Source organism: Antechinus flavipes, chromosome 2 (assembly GCF_016432865.1).
Source record: "Antechinus flavipes isolate AdamAnt ecotype Samford, QLD, Australia chromosome 2, AdamAnt_v2, whole genome shotgun sequence".
Taxonomy (NCBI): domain Eukaryota; kingdom Metazoa; phylum Chordata; class Mammalia; order Dasyuromorphia; family Dasyuridae; genus Antechinus; species Antechinus flavipes.
Window position 1 is genome coordinate 582,357,938 of NC_067399.1, and position 18,855 is coordinate 582,376,792.

General features: G+C 35.7%; 1 protein-coding gene and 1 long non-coding RNA gene across 3 annotated transcripts in view; one reads left to right on the forward strand and one right to left on the reverse strand.

Annotated features, from left to right (window-relative positions):
* The first annotated feature begins 1,640 nt into the window (after nt 1-1,640).
* LOC127551550 (uncharacterized) overlaps nt 1,641-18,855 on the forward strand; it is a 61,554-nt gene continuing 44,339 nt past the window's right edge. The window contains exons 1-3 of one of the 2 annotated variants that reach the window (XR_007951119.1): nt 1,641-1,802; nt 2,236-2,332; nt 3,228-3,568. This is a non-coding gene — a long non-coding RNA (uncharacterized LOC127551550). Of the gene's footprint in view, nt 1,803-2,235; nt 2,333-3,227; nt 3,569-18,855 lie in introns of those variants that run through there. The other variant, XR_007951120.1, reaches the window with a different exon arrangement.
* LOC127551549 (cilia- and flagella-associated protein 43-like) overlaps nt 8,314-18,855 on the reverse strand; it is a 150,460-nt gene continuing 139,918 nt past the window's right edge. The window contains exons 36-39 of the mRNA XM_051981355.1: nt 12,462-12,626; nt 11,293-11,373; nt 8,927-9,080; nt 8,314-8,725 (exon numbers count right to left, since the gene is read on the reverse strand). Coding sequence (XP_051837315.1) covers nt 8,559-8,725; nt 8,927-9,080; nt 11,293-11,373; nt 12,462-12,626 — 567 coding nt within the window. The 3' untranslated portion in view covers nt 8,314-8,558. The remainder of the gene's footprint in view (nt 8,726-8,926; nt 9,081-11,292; nt 11,374-12,461; nt 12,627-18,855) is intronic.

The window sequence follows — 18,855 nt, forward strand, 5'->3', positions numbered from 1 at the left end:
CTGCTGAAGGAGGCTTTTGTGTGATTGTTGTTTACAAACCCACCTTCTAGGACTTATGGAGTATAATTCCTCATGTTGATTTATGTTGTTTGTTATGTCACTATGAGCCTATGTTATATTACTATGTGCTTGTGTAATACCTCCCATGCTGATGGATTTATGTATACCTGTTTCAAGTAAGACCCTTCAGCCCAAAGGAAACCTGCTTAACAATACCTGGTTTGACTCCCCATTTCCCCTTGGTGTTCTCACTTCCTTTCCTGAGAAGTCACCTCCTTTTTGGGGTTCTCACCTCCCTGAGAAGTCAGGGTGCTTATAATTAAGCACCTCCTCAGTGTGATTGATGGGATAATGGTTCTCTAGTTAAACATATGCTTAATGTGATGTAACGATGTAATCACTCTAGTTGGCATATACTTTAGTGTGATTTGATGATGTAATAGCTACAGTTAGCACATGCTCAGTTGCTGTAGTGAGGTAATTGTACTGAGGTATTTAAGGGCTGAGAGGATGGGAACTGAGAGTCTCAGACACAGACACAAGAGAAGACTCCAGAATCCAGACTCCAGACTCCATCTTTGACCAGCCTTGTGATGGCTCTCCTGCCTTCATCACTTCTCCCGCTAAAGACCAAGGCCCATCCAGAGATCCTCCAGAAAGCTAGCCTGGACATTATAGTAGAGGAGTGAAGGAGTCAAGAGAATCACAAGGATGGTCAAAGATGGAGTCTGTTTATTTCAAGTCCTCTCAGCCCTTAAATCCCTTAGTAGATTACATCACTACAGCACACTGAGTATGTGCCAACTGTAGCACCATTACATCACACAGCACATAGCAAGTGCTAACTATAAGCACCCTGCTATTGATATGTAAATTCCTCTTAGTGTAAGTATCCCTTGCTGCATGTAGAACATAGGTGGTCAAGCCCTCCCTGAGGTCTCAGGAAGGGAAGAGGCACCACAGGGAGGTGGGGAGCCAAACCAGACATTGTCAGCAGGTTCTCTCTGGGCTGAGGGATCTTATACCTTACCCAGAGTTCCCCCACTATCTGCGGCCCTCTACACATGAGTATACTATGTAAACACATCTATGTATTCATAGGTACACACATACATCTATCTATATATCATAGCCAAAGTAGAAATTGTTTTTTCCTGATTATACATGTCTGTAACAGGGTTATTGTCTTTTCATTCATTCTTATTTGGGGAAGAAAGGCAGGCAGATTTTTGCTGATTGAAAATAATTTTTAAAGGAGGAAAATCAACTAGAGGTACAGAAACCACCAATTAGAGGCTTATTTTCAGAAAGATTTGGAGCTTTAGGGATGGTGGATTGCATTCAAAATAATCTTTTGCCCCACAAAAGGTGTATGTGTGTCGGGTCTGCGATCGCGCGCGCACACCTGGGGGAAGGTTATGGCGTTTGGAAATGAATGTTCTCGGCCATACCCCACCCCCACCCCCACCCTTATCGGCACCCCCACCCCCACCCCTATCCGCACCCCCACCCACCGCGCGCGCCGGCGCCTCTCAGGGAGGCGTCCTTAACGGCTATCATTGCGCGCGTGCGCACAGCGAACCGCCTCTTCAGTTTAGAGTCCAGGAAGAAGGGGGTGGGCGGGGCGGATACTTCTTCCTGGACCCGCGCTCTCTGGAAGCACCGCCTCTCGCTCAGGTGCGGACCTCAGTCTGTAGGGGGAGCGCGCAGCCTGGCCCAAGCCCGGCTAAAAGCCACAAGGCGCTGAGTTTCGGGATGTAGGAGTTTTGGAAAATCATCTTGCACTGGGCTCTGCCTTCAGGGTAGGAAGACTTGTGTAAAAAATAGAGCAGCTCCGGGCCGGAGTCATGAAGACAAATTCAAATTCAAATTAAGACCTGAGACGCTTGCTAGCTGCCCCTTAATCTAGTTAGCCTCAGTTTCCTCATCTGTAAAATAATTACAGAAGGAAATGGCAAACCACCTCGGTGCCTCGGGATCACGAAGAGGGTAGTTCGCTGACCAACTAAAAGGGACGGAAATTGTCATTTTCCTGGCGGGGCGGGACCTTCCCTGGCGTCGCAGTGGGCGCGTGCACCTTTTAGATTGCCGCCTGCCACACTGAGGGTCACTTGGACGATATGTGCCCGAGCCTTTTCTGGCTCTCAGGCTCTGCTACCTTAGGCTACCTCCCAGTTTATAATAGTGCTCCCAACTAAGCAGTGATCTATTTTTGTTTTCTATTTGTTTCTACAGCAAACGTGTCATTTTCAAAAGCGAATTGGCCAACAGAATAGTTATTACCTGTCTCTATACCACGGCCTGTGAAACTTCTCAGAGTTCAGGGAAGCAGGTATGACAATTTCAGTTGACTTTATGATAGACCGATCCCTCGTGCCCTTGTGTATGGACAGTGCCACAAAGTCATAACTCTGAAAAACTTAGCTTCCTACTGAATCAAAGCATAAAAGCATAAAATAAGCTTGACATTCAAAGCTTCAGCCAGTCTTCCCCTCTTTACACTGCTTCCTTTCTAAGGTTTATAAGTTGTATTAAGCTGTATCTGGCCACGTAGATTGTCTGAAAACCAGTTTCTTAAACTGGGTGATCCTATACTGGTTTTGTAATTGAATATGGAGCTTGGGAAATTGATTTATTATCAGTAAATGTTTGATTTATATATCTATTTTATATACCTATATACCTGAAGTCATGTAAAAATTTCTTGGGCAAAAAGAGGTTGTGAATCTGAAAAATTTCAGATTCCCTGGTCAAATGTGGGAAAGCTGAACTATTCCCGAGGAAAAAAGAGCCAGAATGACAAAATTGTGGGGGGGGGGAGGGGGGAAGCAGGCATTCCCCCAGAATTGCTATGAGGTCCTAGATCAGAATTATATTAGTCTCCTAAATATTGCTGATTTAGGGGTACAGTAAGTTCAAAATTTAAAAAAAAATTCCTGTCGTCTTTTAAAAAGGAATATATACTAATGGTTTGGGTCCTTCCTAACAAATTCTGGTTATACAAAAGGCCATTACAAATAATTTTAAAACTATCAAAGCACACAGTAATAAACAGAGAAGGGACACAAATTGGAATATATCTGAAAATACACAGAGTAAATGATCTTTTTAGATGAGAGAGAGGTAAGATCTTAGTTCATTCAAGAGACAGTCAATATGACCAAGGGAAAATTCCCCTAAATCTCTTGGGACACATTGAAAAGTCTGTTTTCCTTGTTGGTTTGCAGCTCCCAGAGTATCATTCTCATACTACGTGTCTGGAGTGGTCCTAAAGATAATTGGATATCATAAGTCTCCTGGAAAAAGCAATCAAGATCTCTCCAAAGTTTTAGCATCAGTTCCTTTCTTTCCTCTTCTTTTGCCCTGTGTACTCTTGATAATAATCTGGTGTCACTCATACTCAGGATGCAACATGCTCCTAGCTTGGCTTAAAACTGTATTATACACCTTCCTATATGCAAGTTTTAGAGGTGTGGCACCCTCTCGATCTGGAAAATCCGCATAAAATTTTGTGGCCTTTTCTTAGCAGTGAATAAATCTGAATTATTATGGAATTAAAAAGATAAAATGTGTTGATATTATACAATGCTACACACACACACACACACACACACACACACACACACACACAGAGCATTTCTGATTTTTCTTTATTGACTGCTTCCTCAAAACTCCAAAATCCCCATTTACTTTCTTATGTTGATCCACATTATATCAAAAATATGATAGGGTGAGAAAGGGATAACCGTATATACCCTTATATGATAGTAGATCTAGATTTGCAAGGGAATTTCAGAGGCTATTTAGTTTAACTCTTGTTATTCTGCTGAGAAGCCCCAGGAAATGACATGACTTTTCAGGATTGTATAGGTAGTAGCAGCAAAGGTAGGATTTGAACCCAGTGTCTCTGAATGGTTCCTATAAACTCTGTGTTCCTGCAAGACTGTTTTCCTCTTTGACATGGCTCTTATCCTAGTCTTCTATGACCTTTTTTGAACAATCTCCCATATCTGGACAATCTATATCTGGACAATCTTGTTTAAGGGCCCCCCCCCCTTCAAGGGTGCTTTATTGGCATTTTTCCAAGGAAATAATTTCAGATAGAAGAACCTTACTCCTATTCCTCCTTCCCAATATTATTTCATTCACATTTTCAAGAGCCATAAATATTTTTATAGATTCCTAGGTTTCAAAACTATTCTCTCTCTTAATCTATCCTTCCTATAATTTCCTCTTCTCCCTTCTCTTTTCTCTCATTTAGCTGTTGAATGAAATATTTTTCTGTACCCAACTCTGTGTGTTAGAATTCTTCCCTTCTTTGACTAGTGTAGATGAGAGTGAAGTTTGAGTGTCAGCTACTTCCATCACTCCTCCCTCTTTGTCTAATTGTCTGTAGTTATGTGAGAAAAATTTCCCTTCTTTTTCTCCCTCTTTCTCCCCCAGTACATTCCTTCCCCCTTCCATTTCCCTTCTTTTTAAGATCATCAAGGTGTAACAGAATCACTTACATATCTTCTGATTAAACTCCCTCTATGATACTAGATGATTCAGAAAAGATATCTCTTCATATTTGAATGTAAAGAGTCATGGCTGCTAAATTTTATGTGATCCTGTGACTTCTTAATACTTGAATTCTTAATGTCTTGCAGTTTTTGCTTTCTTTTTTCTGTTCTTCCCTCCCATCCTTCCTTTGTCCTTTTCTTCCTTTCTTCCTTCCTCCCTTTCTTCTTTTCTTCCTCCCTTCTTTCTTCCTTCCTTCCTCCTACCCTTCCTTCCTCCCTTTTTTCTTCCTTTTTCCTTCCCTCCCTCCCTCCTTTCCTCCCTTCTTTCCTTTTCTCCCTTCCTCCCTTCCCTCCCTTCCTTTTCTTGCTTCCCTCCCTCTCCCCCTTTCCTTCTCTCCCTCCCTTCCTTCTTTCCTTCCTTTCTTCCTTCCTTCCTTCCATTAGCACTTCTTGGTCTCATGGGAGAAGAATGGGGGGTTGGCGCTAGCCCCCATTACCAAACTTCTAATCAATAATGTTGTTTTCTGTGCCTCATCTTTGTAATCAATCATGTTGCCTTCAGTCCCAGGATAGATGTTATCTACCCTGTTCTGTTCTTTGTTCACTCCTTTAACCCTGTTCTACACTCCTTTAACCCTGTCCTGTAAAAGGGGAACTGTGTTTTGGTTCAGAAATTTTGTCATAGAGGCAAAATTGCTTGCTCCTATTAATATTATCTTGCATAGAGATTTGTCTCAGTTTACCCTTTTGCCAAATTTCATCTGGCGCATTACCCAGACCATGGAATGAGGCAGCCAAATCCTTCATTTAGGGGTGATATGAATGTTCTCTTGGGTATCTGCCAGGTGTACTTCACCAGAAGATAACTCCAAAAAGCTCAGTTTGTAGGCCTTTTTCTCTCAGGCATGAATTTCCCCTTCTTTCCAATTGACTCTGTTCACAGTATCTTCTCTGCCCCTTCCTTATTTTCTACCTAACGTACTTTTTTTCCCCAGTTACCCCCTGCCAGAGTAATAGAGTAAAAAAATTGCCTGTCACAACATGTGGGAAGATCCAGAATGAATCACTGCCATGATGTGACAGTTTAGAGAAGTCATTAATTCTAGCTCTTTAAATGGCTTATCAGGTAATTTGCAGTGGGCTTGTGGGCAACTCAGAGTGGTTAAAAAAGAGTGGGATTTCAACTCTGATTATTTCAGAAAGATTCATCTAATGTGGAAGTGTTTGCTTCTTTTATTTCTGTTGCTATTTCAATTTATACAGATTTGTTATGTTTCATGCTGTTTTAAGGAATATAGGGACATTATTCTGAAAATATCTACAATGTCATCTTCCCAACTGTGAACATGATATCTTTACCAGCATCAGTAGACTCAACTGGCTAAGAGCTCAACATTCCTTTAATTTAAGCTGTGTCAGAGAAACATAAATTCTCTTCTCAGGTACCAACTTTTTAATCACTTATTCACTCAAACCTTTTTCTTTCATTGTTAATTCCATCTTCATTTGGCTTTGGCATCACTAATGAAAACTCTACCATTATCCCTAAGTCTTTCTCCACCTTCATTATCCTTATCAATGCTTCTGGTGGTATGATTTGTCCTCTTCTTGAATTGCCAGTCTTGGGAAGTACACCATCATCTTTTGGATGCTTGCTTTAGTAAGACTATATGTGAATGCCTCTGTTGTAAATGCTAGGTTTATAGAAGGCTCCTTTAGAAGTGAAATACCAACCTCCATTATTCATCAATGCTTTCTAATCCAACACATATTTATTAAGTGCTCATTATGTGCTAGGCTTTGTGCTAAACACTGGGAATACAATGAATTAAAAGACATTCCAGCTTACAGTGTAAAAGAAGGAAACAGCAGGGAAAAAGAAATTGGAAAGTGGGCAGGAAGCATAGAATGACACACTAAGTGGTACTGGTGGTGAGGTATCTTTTTCTATGGAATTAAAAGAAGGCAGGTCAGTGGATGAAGGGAGTGAACTGAAAATGCAATTTCTGCCTACTATAAAGAAAGGCGTTGAGAGGTACAATTATTTCCAGCCCTTCAATCAAGAGGAAGAGGAGACTGAGTGATGAGGTGATGTCAATCAAGCTTTGGGTTGGCAGGATAGTGAGATTAGAGGTCCAATTCCAAAGTTGAAAGGATCTCCTCCTGCTTTGTTGAGCAATTGGTATATAATGCTTAATTGATATGCTTGAAAGTATGAGTCTTTGTTTCCTCAGCCATTTCATCTTTCACTTACTACAAACCTCATAATAGCTTTGTGAGGTAATTGCTATTATCCCCATTTTAGGCAAGCATAGGTTAAATGATCTGGCCCAGATCACCCAGTTAGTAAGAATCAAAGGCCAATTTGGAACTTGGGTCTTCCTGACTCCAGGCCCAGTACTGTTATTGGTTGCACTATCTACCTACCATGGGAGGAAAGAGAGGGAAAAGTATAAAAAGAAAAGGTTGAATGAAATACACAATCAACAATTATAGCCATGAATCTTAATGGTATAAACTCACCTAGAAAATGAAAAATGATTGCACAATGTATTAGGAAACAGAATCCAAAAGTATTATAGGTTCACATAGAGTTAAAAAAAGAGGGGTTATAGCAATTTCCCTGAATTGAAAAATATGGGGGTATTACTATGATTTCATATAAAGTTTTAGTAAAAATAGATGTGATAAAAAAAGACAAACAGGAAAATTATTACATTATGCTTAAAGGCATCATAGATAATATTTAATGTATTACTAAATAGCATAGCATTTTAAATAAAGGAAAAATTTAATCAATTGGAGGGGAAAATAAATACTAAAACTATTGTAGTAAGGGTCCTGAGTGTACCTTTTAAGATCTTGACAAATATAGCTAAAAGATAAGGCCCTGAATAGAATTTTAGAAAAATTATAAATGATAGTTTTTTGGTGATTCTTGAATGGAAACAGGCAGTGGTGGTACCACTTCTTCAGCCTCCAGACAGATAGGTTCCCTCTAAACTCTCTGTTCAAGCCCAAGATCAGGAGCAGGACCTCAAGAACTTGGGGAAGGCTAGTAGACTACAAAAATAGTCTACAAGTGGATCCCTGGGTCCTGCAAGACTTAAAAGTTTTTTTTATTCTGTACAGGGCCAAAAGGTAGTTATCTTCATTCAATCTAATAATAATAATAATAAGATGCACTGGAGTTTGAGTAAGAGTGATAGACCTGCCTGCATTTTAAGAAAATAATTTTGTCAGTTTTTGGTAGATTGTAGTGAAGTTAAGAGGGAATAAATAGGAACATCATGTGAGAGGCGATTACAGTAATCAAAAGGAACAATTGTCAAAGTGTGAACTGGGATGGTGACTAGTTGAGAACTGACAAGACTATCAGAACTGACAAGACTTAACTGATAGGGGAAATGAGTATAAATAGTTGAGGATATTGCACTGAGATTGCCCACACAGGTTATTGGAAAGATGGTTGTGCTCTCAACAGAAAAATGAAAGTTGAGAAGGAAGGGTATGGGTTTTTTGAGGGGGCATGGGAGATATAAAAACATCCTGTTTTGGACTTGAGTTTCTGATATTTCTGAAATGTCTAGTTAGAAGTGTCTAGCAGGCAGATGGTGGTATGGATTTAAAGCTCTGAAGAGAGACTAACATTAGATATTTATTTATATTTGAAAATCAGTAGCATAGATATAATTAAAACCATGGGACCTGAAGAGGTCACCAACAGGGAAGGAAGGGGGCCCACATATATTTAATGCTTTATTTAAAAAAATATATTGTCAAATCTATGGGTAAATTAATAAAACAGACATTTTTTGATTTTTATCAGCATATAACACTTTTATTTGTGCAGGACAAAACTTAATATTTCTATAACTTTTTGGGAGGGGCCAAAGAGTTTCAATTAAGAGACAGTGACAGGGGAGAGTAAATTAAGAGTATTTAACTTTTCTGTCACTGGAGAAAACAAATTTTAAGAAAATGAGAACAGTTTAAAATATGTAACGTGGTATGTGATGTCTTTATGTGATGTCTTCATGTTTTCTATCAGTGTTTTTACATTTGAATAAGTGCAGGAAACGTTTTCATTCTTAATCTTTCAACTTCTGCCTCTAAAATTGCAATCTCTTCAGCTTGACTTCTTGAAATATCTTTTAGCTTTTGTTGTTGCAACATGGCCTCATATCGTTCCTTGGCAATCCTTTCATAAGTCAACTTAGATCCTATTTAAAAAAAACCCAGAAAATTAGTGGGACCACTATCTAAAGTATTGAAGAAACATAATTTATTTCAAATGGATTAATAAAACCATTGAACTAGGGAAAACATTTTAAATGCTAAGAGTTTTGTGAATTGTTGTAATAAAATTTTTTGATATGCAATTTCTGCCAACTTTTTAATTGTACAAATATAAATTGGCTTACCAAGTGAATTACAGATTTCTCGCCTTTCATTAAGGGTCACCAGCTCTTCTTGTAGTTCACAACTTAGAGTATAATTTGATAACTCTCTTTGATGGACAAACTTTCCTAGTTGCTTAAGTAATTTTTTGAAGGCTTCCACCTCTCTTTTATGAGCCTGGCAATTATATAATTTCCCAAAAAATATTGATCATTAAAGATGCTATTAAAAACGAATAATTCCTAGATGTATGAATTATTATTTTTGATAATAAAAATGACCTGAACACTTTATATGATTATGGATATAGCAAAAAGGAAAAAAAAAGATATGGTTTTTATCAGCCCAAAATAAATTTGTTGTAATGAATTTAATTTTCTAACTAATCATCAAAAACTTAGCATTTACTTTGTGCAATACATATAGAAGAGACTACAAATATTTCATTAAACAGATAACTGATTGGTGTTTTTTAAATTAGCAAACTTATGTGACCCATTTAGTAACCTCTGAAGATATAAATTATAGTTACAAGATGTTACATATGTGCCTGCCATTTGTTGCAGATACCTACTAAGGGACTATAGTTTGTTAGTGGTTTCTCAGATTGGTAATGCACTATAATTGCAGATTTCTCCTGTTCTTCAATCCTTCCATTAGCCACAACTCCTCTCAGATATATTCTTCATCCTTGCTGTGAACTTCACTCCCTTCTTCCTGATCTCTTCTCCCATTTCATCAACTCTATTCCAGCTTTGTGACCATCCTTTCTTACGCTTGACTACATTTAATCCAGTTCAACTCTGCATGGTTTCCACTCACTGAATGCTTTATAATTATGCAATTCTTTTTTGCTTTTCATTCCTTGCTAATGTTCCAACCTGTGGCTACACAAGATCCTTCTTTTTTTGCTATTCTTCCTGATAATCTGAACCCTGCTGGTAGAGGTTATGCAATATTCCTGAAAATTCATAGTGTTCTTAATTGGATCCTCATTAATCTTACTTTTATTCTTCAGACTGATTTTTAATCGTACTTTCACTTTCTTTTTAAAAGCTTTTCTTTAAAAAAAAAAAAAAAGCTTTTCTTGCCTTAAACCCTTAAGGTAGTATTACTAAAAAAATCAACCTTCTTTGCCAAATCCTTCTACCCTAATCTACGTCTCAAATTCTATTTATCCATTCTCTGCTCCTTTTCTCAAGAAAAATGTAGCTCTTCTTGCCAAAGATAACCTTTCTCTTTGTGACCTTGATTTCTTTGTTCTCTGCCACTTCTAGCAATTTCCCCCACCATTCATCTTATCTAGAATCTTTTCTTATCAAATAGCTCTTCCCTGCTGCTTATAGCATGCCATCCATTACCTCCTAAATGTGGGTATCGACAAAGTTGTACCTTGGATTCTTTTATTTTCTCTCTCTGTATCTCTCTTTTTTGTTTTCCCATGTCCTTCAGACTTCTCAATTTTTGTGGAGCATGCTGCCATCCTTCTTGTCAAGTTAATCTTCTCTTGGGAATTCTGTTTCTACTCCTGCAATTTCCAGTCCACCCTCTTTATGAGAATTATCAAAATAATCTTCCTTAGGCACAGATCTAATGATGTCATTCCCATACTTAAAAGCCATCAGGACTTATTATTTCTGGGACAAAATATAAACTCCTCAGTCTGTGCTAACCTGTCTTTCCAATTCAACTTCAAATTATTTCCTTTCACATAGACTATTCTAGCCAAATTGGATTCTGACAAAATTGACAATCAACTTTCCTTCTATGAATTTATATATTTTCCATGTCTAGAATGCATTCTTAAAAAAAAAAATCTCCTCTGTGGCTATTCACATACTCAAGGCTCCATTCAATTGTTCTTCCACAAAGCCTTTACTTTTCCTTGAAGTTGTTGGAACTCTTTCTTTCTTCAAATTACTTTGTTATTTTCTGTATATATGTTCTGTTTCCTACTCTTACCTTAATGCCAGTGGAATATAGACTCCTTGAAGGACTATTTGAGTTTTTTCCCCCATTATTGTCTTCCTAGCACTTAAGACAGGACTTTATGCATAAAAAGTGTTTAATATGTATTTGTTGAATGAATTGAAATTTCAGATAATTAAAACCATTAATTTTGCCCAGAAACTTACCAGAAACATTTTAGAACTTTGATGTTAGATGGATTTGGGATAGAAATGATGGATCTGTAATTTTATTGACATAGGAAACTCCAGCTACTGATGCAGGTTTGCATTTTCCCTGCTATTTACACTCTTACCCTGCTTGGGGACAAGTCCTGCCTTTGACACATAATATGTTACACTGGGCAAATTACTTAAAATCCTTAGTGCTGTAGGCAATTCTTTGAAACTATAACATTTTGATTAGTAAGACTGAAGCTTACTTTGTCCATAATAGCGATATTCTGTTCCATCATAGCAATATGGTAGCCAATCAGAATCTCATAGTTTGGTTCATTTAGGAACTAGTGGAAAGAAAGATAAGATTAATATACATGAAAGTCTCCTATTATTTTGTTATTTTGACTTGTAATAAATTGTTAGTATTTCACTTACTACTATTTCACTTAATCCCTTTTAATCAATGAATTTGATGACTTTTGGAATCCTCTTTCTTCTTAACATTTGTACAGCCTTTGTCAGTGCTGAGTATTCTTTCCTTCAAAATATGATCTCCTCTCTAAGATTTTTGTTGACTGATTTTTCCTGAATATCTTCCTGTTACTCTGATTATTTTGCTGGCTTATCAACATGATGTCTCTGCCTCAAATCTTTCCCACTTATCTTTTCTATTTTCCATAGAGCTTCCAGAGTACTTCCTAAAGTTCAGGTCTGATCATGTCATTTCTCTTCTCAGTAAACTCTAATAGCTCCCTATTACCTTTAGGATAAATCATGTAAACTTCTATGGCATTTAAATGCTTTCACAACTTACTTAGCTCTGTATACATTTCTACTCTTCTCTTCTTTATATTCCTTTTGGCACATTTAATCTAATCTCTTTCTTGTCCCTCATATGTAGTATTATATTCTCTCTTGTCTTACCATGCCTAAAAGGCACTTCCCTCCTCATTTTAGCCTCTTGGGATACTTAGTTTCCTTCAAAATCCTGCTCAGGTATCCGTTCTAGAAGAAACCTTTCTGATCTCCCTAGCATTAGTGCCATCAAAATATTCTATTTGATATATATTTCCATTTATTTATATCCTGATTCTCCTGATAGAATGTGAACTCTTAGTGGACAGAGATTGTTTGACTTTCCACTTTGTATGTCTACCTACCAAACTCATTGCCTGCCATATAGTAGGCACTTAATACTTATTGATATGTGTCAGTGTCATTTATATTCAAAGATAGTTTTCTATGACAGATTTCTACCTACTTTAGATGTTAACTTGTATGTATAGTGATGATGGTTTACATTTAATCACTCACATTATCCCATAGGCCAGGGATTTGTAGAATGAAGTTGTATAATCAGAAAATGTTTTGTAAAATGATATTGACTCTACATGGATGGTGAAAAACACCATATGTGCAAAAAAATAGTTACCTTTTGACGATCTCTTGAAAAAAACAGCATTTGAATATCCCAAGCCTTCTGATTTAAATCTTCCATTTCCATTTCCATTTTCTTATGTTCCCATTCAATCTGATATATTCCTTTGTGGACATCTTTACTTTCTATCATTCTTGTAACTTTCTTTTGACCTTGGGACTTATATAAAACAACAACCAAAAACATAATCCAATATTTGGCATACATATTTCTTCAGATCATAGAAGTTATTTCCTATTGTTAAAATGTTATAAAACTTAAAAAATGTAACTCTTTTTGCAAAAAAGACCTAATCAATATTATAATACAATAATCATTACATAAACAGATATCCTAAGAAACAGTATTGCAGTTCACATAGTACTATTGCTCTCAGTTATACAGCAGATCCCTTTTGGAATGGAATACTGAATATGAATATGAAATGCTGAAAATTTTCCCTGAGACTTCATATTTTTCACAGTATTTCAGTTTCTCTAATCAGGATCATACATCAAAAAAAACCAAACAAACAAACCTATTCCTGTCCAGGCCACTTTATTATGTCATCTCACCTTTTCTTATTCCTCAATCTGAGGGGAAAAAAAGATAGAGAAAAAGGAGAGGCAAGCAAAAGGTAAGATAGAAGGAGGACAAGGACCAGGGAGGGAATTCTTGAATAGCTTTCATGAGAAGTAGTGAAGACCTTCTGGAAAGAATGGAATACTTTTTTGATGGTTCTACCAAATTTACCTCAAGCTTTGGATCCTAGGCCTGTAATTGTTATCATCACATATTTAGAAAAAAATTCTCATATAAGACTTAAATTCAGTTTTCCTGATAACATAAAAAAACCTTGCCTTCAGTGACAAAAAGAATAATTGAAGGAAAGAAAATATAAATCTTAATGGTTTGGAATAGTTCTCGCTTTCCTAAAAGCATAAAGACATATCATATCTTCATATCATCCCAAATAGGCTGACACAGAGGGACATGTATATAAAACAAGTTGAAGGATAGTAGATTTAAAGAATTAAAGAAGAAGCCAAGCTTTTCACATATGTACAAAAGAAACATTCTTTCCCCCCCAAAAAAAAACTCAACAGAAATTCTATGGAGAACAAAAACATGACTTTAAAAACACACTAAAACACCCCCAAATTTTAATATGAGTAGATAAAAGAATGTTACTATTATTAATAATACTCTAAAACAGATGAACAAGCTAAAGTTTCAGAAGCAATGAAAAAAAAGAAATTATGTAAGTTATCCTGAGAGAATTTAACATGTCATATTCAAAGAAATGAAAGAATCAGTATTACTCTAAAAAACATAAGCTCAAGTAACAGAAGAGATTATGGAAAGTAAAAAAAGAATGCATAAAAATTCAAGAAAGATGAAAAAAATACTAAGAACATGACAAAGAAAAACATAAGAAAAATATGATAGAAAATTTAAGGAAATCCACAGAAGCAATGAATAGATGTACTACAGCAGAAAACTAAATTATGTCTAAAGCAACATAACTTTTAAAAATCAACAAATTGTCTAAGTTATTGTAAAGCCACAGAATCAAAGACAGACCCGGAGAACAGATCTTGACACAGCAGACTTCAAGTTAGTTATAGCTAAGAGAAACAAAAAACCCAAAGAATCTAGACAGAATTATTTATGAAGTCATTAAACAAAAAATTCTAGAATTAATATGCAGCAAAATATAAATGGTAGTTATAGGATGCTGAAAAGGAAGGACTCAAGATTCAACTCTCTTATTATCTCAAAATTATAAGAAGAGGAAATAATACAAATTGCTAGAAGTAGTTTAAAAATCACTTACCAAGGAATAATATGATCATATAAAAGAATTTTCAAGGCATACTGAATATATAAAGGAGCATGGGCAGTGGCTCCAGAATGATCTACTCAGCAAAATCTCCTCCTGCTACTCTTGTCTATTTTGCTGGCTTATCATCTATGATGTCTCTGCCTCAAGTGTTTCCCACTTTTCTTTTCTATCTTCTATAAAGCTGCCAGAGTACTTTCCTAAAATTCAAGTCTGACTATGTCATTTCTCAGTAAACTCTAACAGTTCCCTATTACCTTTAAGATAAATTATGTAAACTCTTATAGCATTTAAATGTTTTCACAACTTACCTACCTCTGTGTACTTTTCTACCCTCCTCCTCTTTGCATTCCTTTTGTCACATTCAACCTAATCTCTTTCTTGTTCCTCATATCTAGTACTATATTCTCTCTCGAAGACCTTGCACTGGGTTGTCTTTCTTTGCCTAAAGGGCACTTCCCTCCTCATTTTAGCCTCTTGGAATACTTAGTTTCCTTCAAGATCCTGCTCAGGTATCCCTTTCTAAATGAGACATGATTTATGATTTATCATGATAGGAGATAAAATACTTGAGAAGCAAACAGACTTTGTAGATTTACAGAGATACATTGGGTAAAAGGAAATTTTCATGGAACAAACAAGCATCCCAGCCAAAAACAGAAGTATTTAAAATAGTCACTGTCAAATAGTTGCTAAAAGCATATGAGAATTCTCAGAACACTTTGTTTTTTGGATTAGGATTTGTCACTAAGTTTTTAAAAAGAGTTATTCAGAGAAATGAATGGGGGTAGGAGGGGAGAAGGCTAAAATTACAAGATTAGGAAGATGAAAGAGAACATAATTCCGAAGCAACGTTTCTATTCTTTGATGAAAGAGGTGGCTCAATGGATAGATTGTCAGGCCTAAAATCAGAAAGACTCATCTTCCTGAGTTCATATTTGGACTCAGATACTTACTAGCTGGGTGACCCTGGGCAAGTAACTTACTTTAAACTGGTTTGCTTCAATTTCCTCATCTGTAAAATAAGTTGGAGAAGGAAATGCCAAACCACTCCAACCTCTTTGCTAAGACCTCAAATTGGGTCACAAAAGAGTTGGATACAACTGAAATGGCTGAACAACTATGTAATTAATTATTAATTTAAGAAGAACTTTATTTAGAATGGTTTTATTAAGTTGAGGTTAAATTCTAAATGCAAAATAATTAAAACCTACCAATAAAACGCTAAAGTCACTAAATAAAAAAGAAACTCTTAAGAGTAAACATTTCATAGAGAAAGATTTAAATTGGCCAGAATGAAAGTGTGTTCTAAAATTACTATACTACTGCCAAACTATAGGAAGTGGGAGAGATATTAATGAAATAAGCCAAAATTTAATTCAAAACAGAAAGTGTTAAAGATGACTGACATATATATTTTATTACTAAATTGGTCTATACAAAATGAAAATATATCAACCTTAAGTATATGTATAATAATTCTGTTGCAAAATTTATAAAAGTAAAACTTTCTTTCAAGGAAGAAACTGAAAACAATTTTAGCATCCTAAATATAACATTACTGTATACTAAAACAAAAAGAATACAATTAAAAGTATTAAACAAGATAGATATAACAGATTAGCCAAAAAAACTTAGTGGGAAAGCAAAGGCTAGATCTATTTTCCTGCTTAAATACCTATATTTACACAAAAAATTGATTACAAGAAAACATGGATAAATGTTGAAAGCAAAAATTCTATTCCTGAAATATGGAAACCATATTGTAAGAGAGTTAGAACTGAACCAATGATTTCATTTATATAGGAAGCTTCTGAATGAGGAAAGTCTGTACATAGGTCAGGACTCTCTTTACAACTTATAGAAAGTTGCCTACAACACCAAGACATTAAATAACTTGCCCAGGGTCACACAGCCAGTATGTGTCAGAAGGAAAATTTGAAATATAAGTGATCTTGACTCCAAGATTAGCTCTCTTCATTACCATCCTACACTGTGGATCATTGCAACAAAAATGATAATTATGATTTGATGAAAAGGAGATATAAAAGAACTGAACAGTGATTATTAAATATTTGGGTAAAAGAAAGAGAAAACTACAAAAATTAGACAAAGATAGTGATAATAGATAACACTATGTTTCAAAACCTATGAGATTCATCTTTGAGGCAAATTCATAGTACTTAAATGCCATGTAAAATGGAAAGAGAAAAAATTAATAACCTGAAGCTATATTGAAAGAACTTAGTACAGAAACAAATCAATAGAAAATACAAAAAAGGACCAAAATTAGAAAAAAGATTAATGCAATTAAAAACCTGCAAATTATAAGGTAAATACATTTAATTATTAGGGATAAAAGTAGAGGTTCAGGCTGGTAGAAAAATGAAACTGAGATGCTCTTTTTCCTTTTTTGTGAATTTCTGGAGTACATCTCCTAATTACCAATGATCATCCACCTTCCTATGCTAAATTGCTCATATTAAGAACAACTTCACCCAGAAATCTCATGGAGGTAAATAGGTAACTATGAATATTTGAATAATATATCAGTAGAGCACAAGCTCTGAGAAGCTCTACTACTTCAGAAAGTGTTCAAATATTTTCACTAGCAAATGATTCTGTTTTCTTTTGGGGGGACTGGTTTGACTAAATATGGAGAAATTTATTATCAGAAGCCTGATTAACTTAGTCATGGTAATCCATTAACGAAAGGAAATTACAGAATAATTGCCAGTGCTACTCTTGCTTTTGACAGAGTAGTGAGGAGGAAAAAATCTTTAATTTAGCTGTTGTTTCTCTGAGATCCCTGACAAGTGATTAGTGAGTGAACAATAGATGAATTATGTCAATTAGTGGTCTCCCTATAAATGAAACCAAAAGATAAGAAAATTGTAGCTAAATAGAAGGAATAGATCATAAGGTATTCTTGAAGAGGAAAATAAAGAAGTTGGCAGAGTTAGCTTAATTGTGTCCAAAGAAACATTTCAGGGTATATTTGGTCATGTTGTATTATAGTGCTCATGATAAAAATGACTAATAAGAATTTAATTTTATCCTATATGTCATTAAATTGCAGAAGATAAGAAAGGGAAGAAATTCAGAAAGAAATCCAAATTAAGGTCTTCTAAGTTGAATTAGCATATATTTGAATATATTTCAATTTTACCTTAAACTTCAAATTTACATTAAACATAGGGAGAGGGTGGATGATCTGAAGGCATTTCAAATTCAACATGCCCAAAACAGAATTTTTGTCTCCCTTTCAGCTCCTCTTCCAGCTTACCTGTGACCATTAAAGGCAAGTTACCTAAATTTGCAATCATAATGTTAGCTTTTCCTGATTGTCCCCAGTTCTTAGCTCTCTCTTCCAAACTATCTTGTATTTAAATACTTTGTGGATTTTGTATTTATTGATTTTACCTTTGGGTTGTAAAATCATTGTCAGTGGAGATTTTTTCATTATATTTCTATCTCTAGCTCCTAGTATAGTGTCTGGTGTATATCAAGTACTTAATAAATATTTGTTTACTACTTAATTCTTCACTCTCACTTACATCACATATTAGTTATAAAATCTTGAAATTTCTGTGTTCAAAACATCTCTCACATAGGTTTCCTTTTCTTCATTCACATAACCATCATGGTAGATCAGACCTTCATTACCTCTCAGTGATTGCAGTAGCCTTCTAAATTGTTTTCCCTGCCTTCAGTATCTCTCCAGTATGCCCCCATGCAACTGCCAAAGGGGGTTTTCTAAAGTTCATTTCTGACTGTTTCACTCACTTATTCAAACTCTTATTGTCTTTAGGGTTAAATGAATATAACCTGCATTTTCGTCTTGCTCATGATAGTGTTGAGAAAATATTGAGACATATTGCTACTTGAACATATGGATGCTTACTTATCATTCCTTAGATTGCTGGGTTCTTGCCCTTGTCCTTGAACTTGAGTGTGCTTTTGTCAGAGAAGTCCTTACATTGGTCTGTCAGGGAAGTCATATTATAGTTGCTGGTGGCAGAGGAGTAGCCATCACCTCAAGGGTACTCTCAGATGAGCCTCCATCAACTCCTTTGTCTTCACAGAAATAGTCATACCACAGTGGCTTCTCCTCAGTCATTCATGAAGTAGGTTCCCCTCAGTTGACTGCATGATGACTACTTTCTTTCTCAGAAAGCTGTTCAAACTCAAGATCAGGGCAAGAACCCCAGAATTTAGGGAATACTAGATAAACACCTGTCAAATTGATTTTCTTAAAATATCATCTATGTCACTTTCCTGTGCAATAAACTCAAGAGACTATTATCTCTGAGATCAAATATACAAAATCTTTTCTTTAAAACTCTTTACAACCTAGCTTTTTTTTTTTATTTTTTCTTAGTCTTCCTACACATTATTCTCCTCCTCACATTCCACAGTCTAGCAAAAGAAAAGCAAGTCAATATACTGTTGGTGGAACTCCGAATTGATCTGGCCATTCCAGAAAGCAATTTAGAATTTTTAAAAAATAAAATATCTTTACTTTTTGACTCTGAGACCTCAAAGAAGTCAAAGATAGAAAGAAAG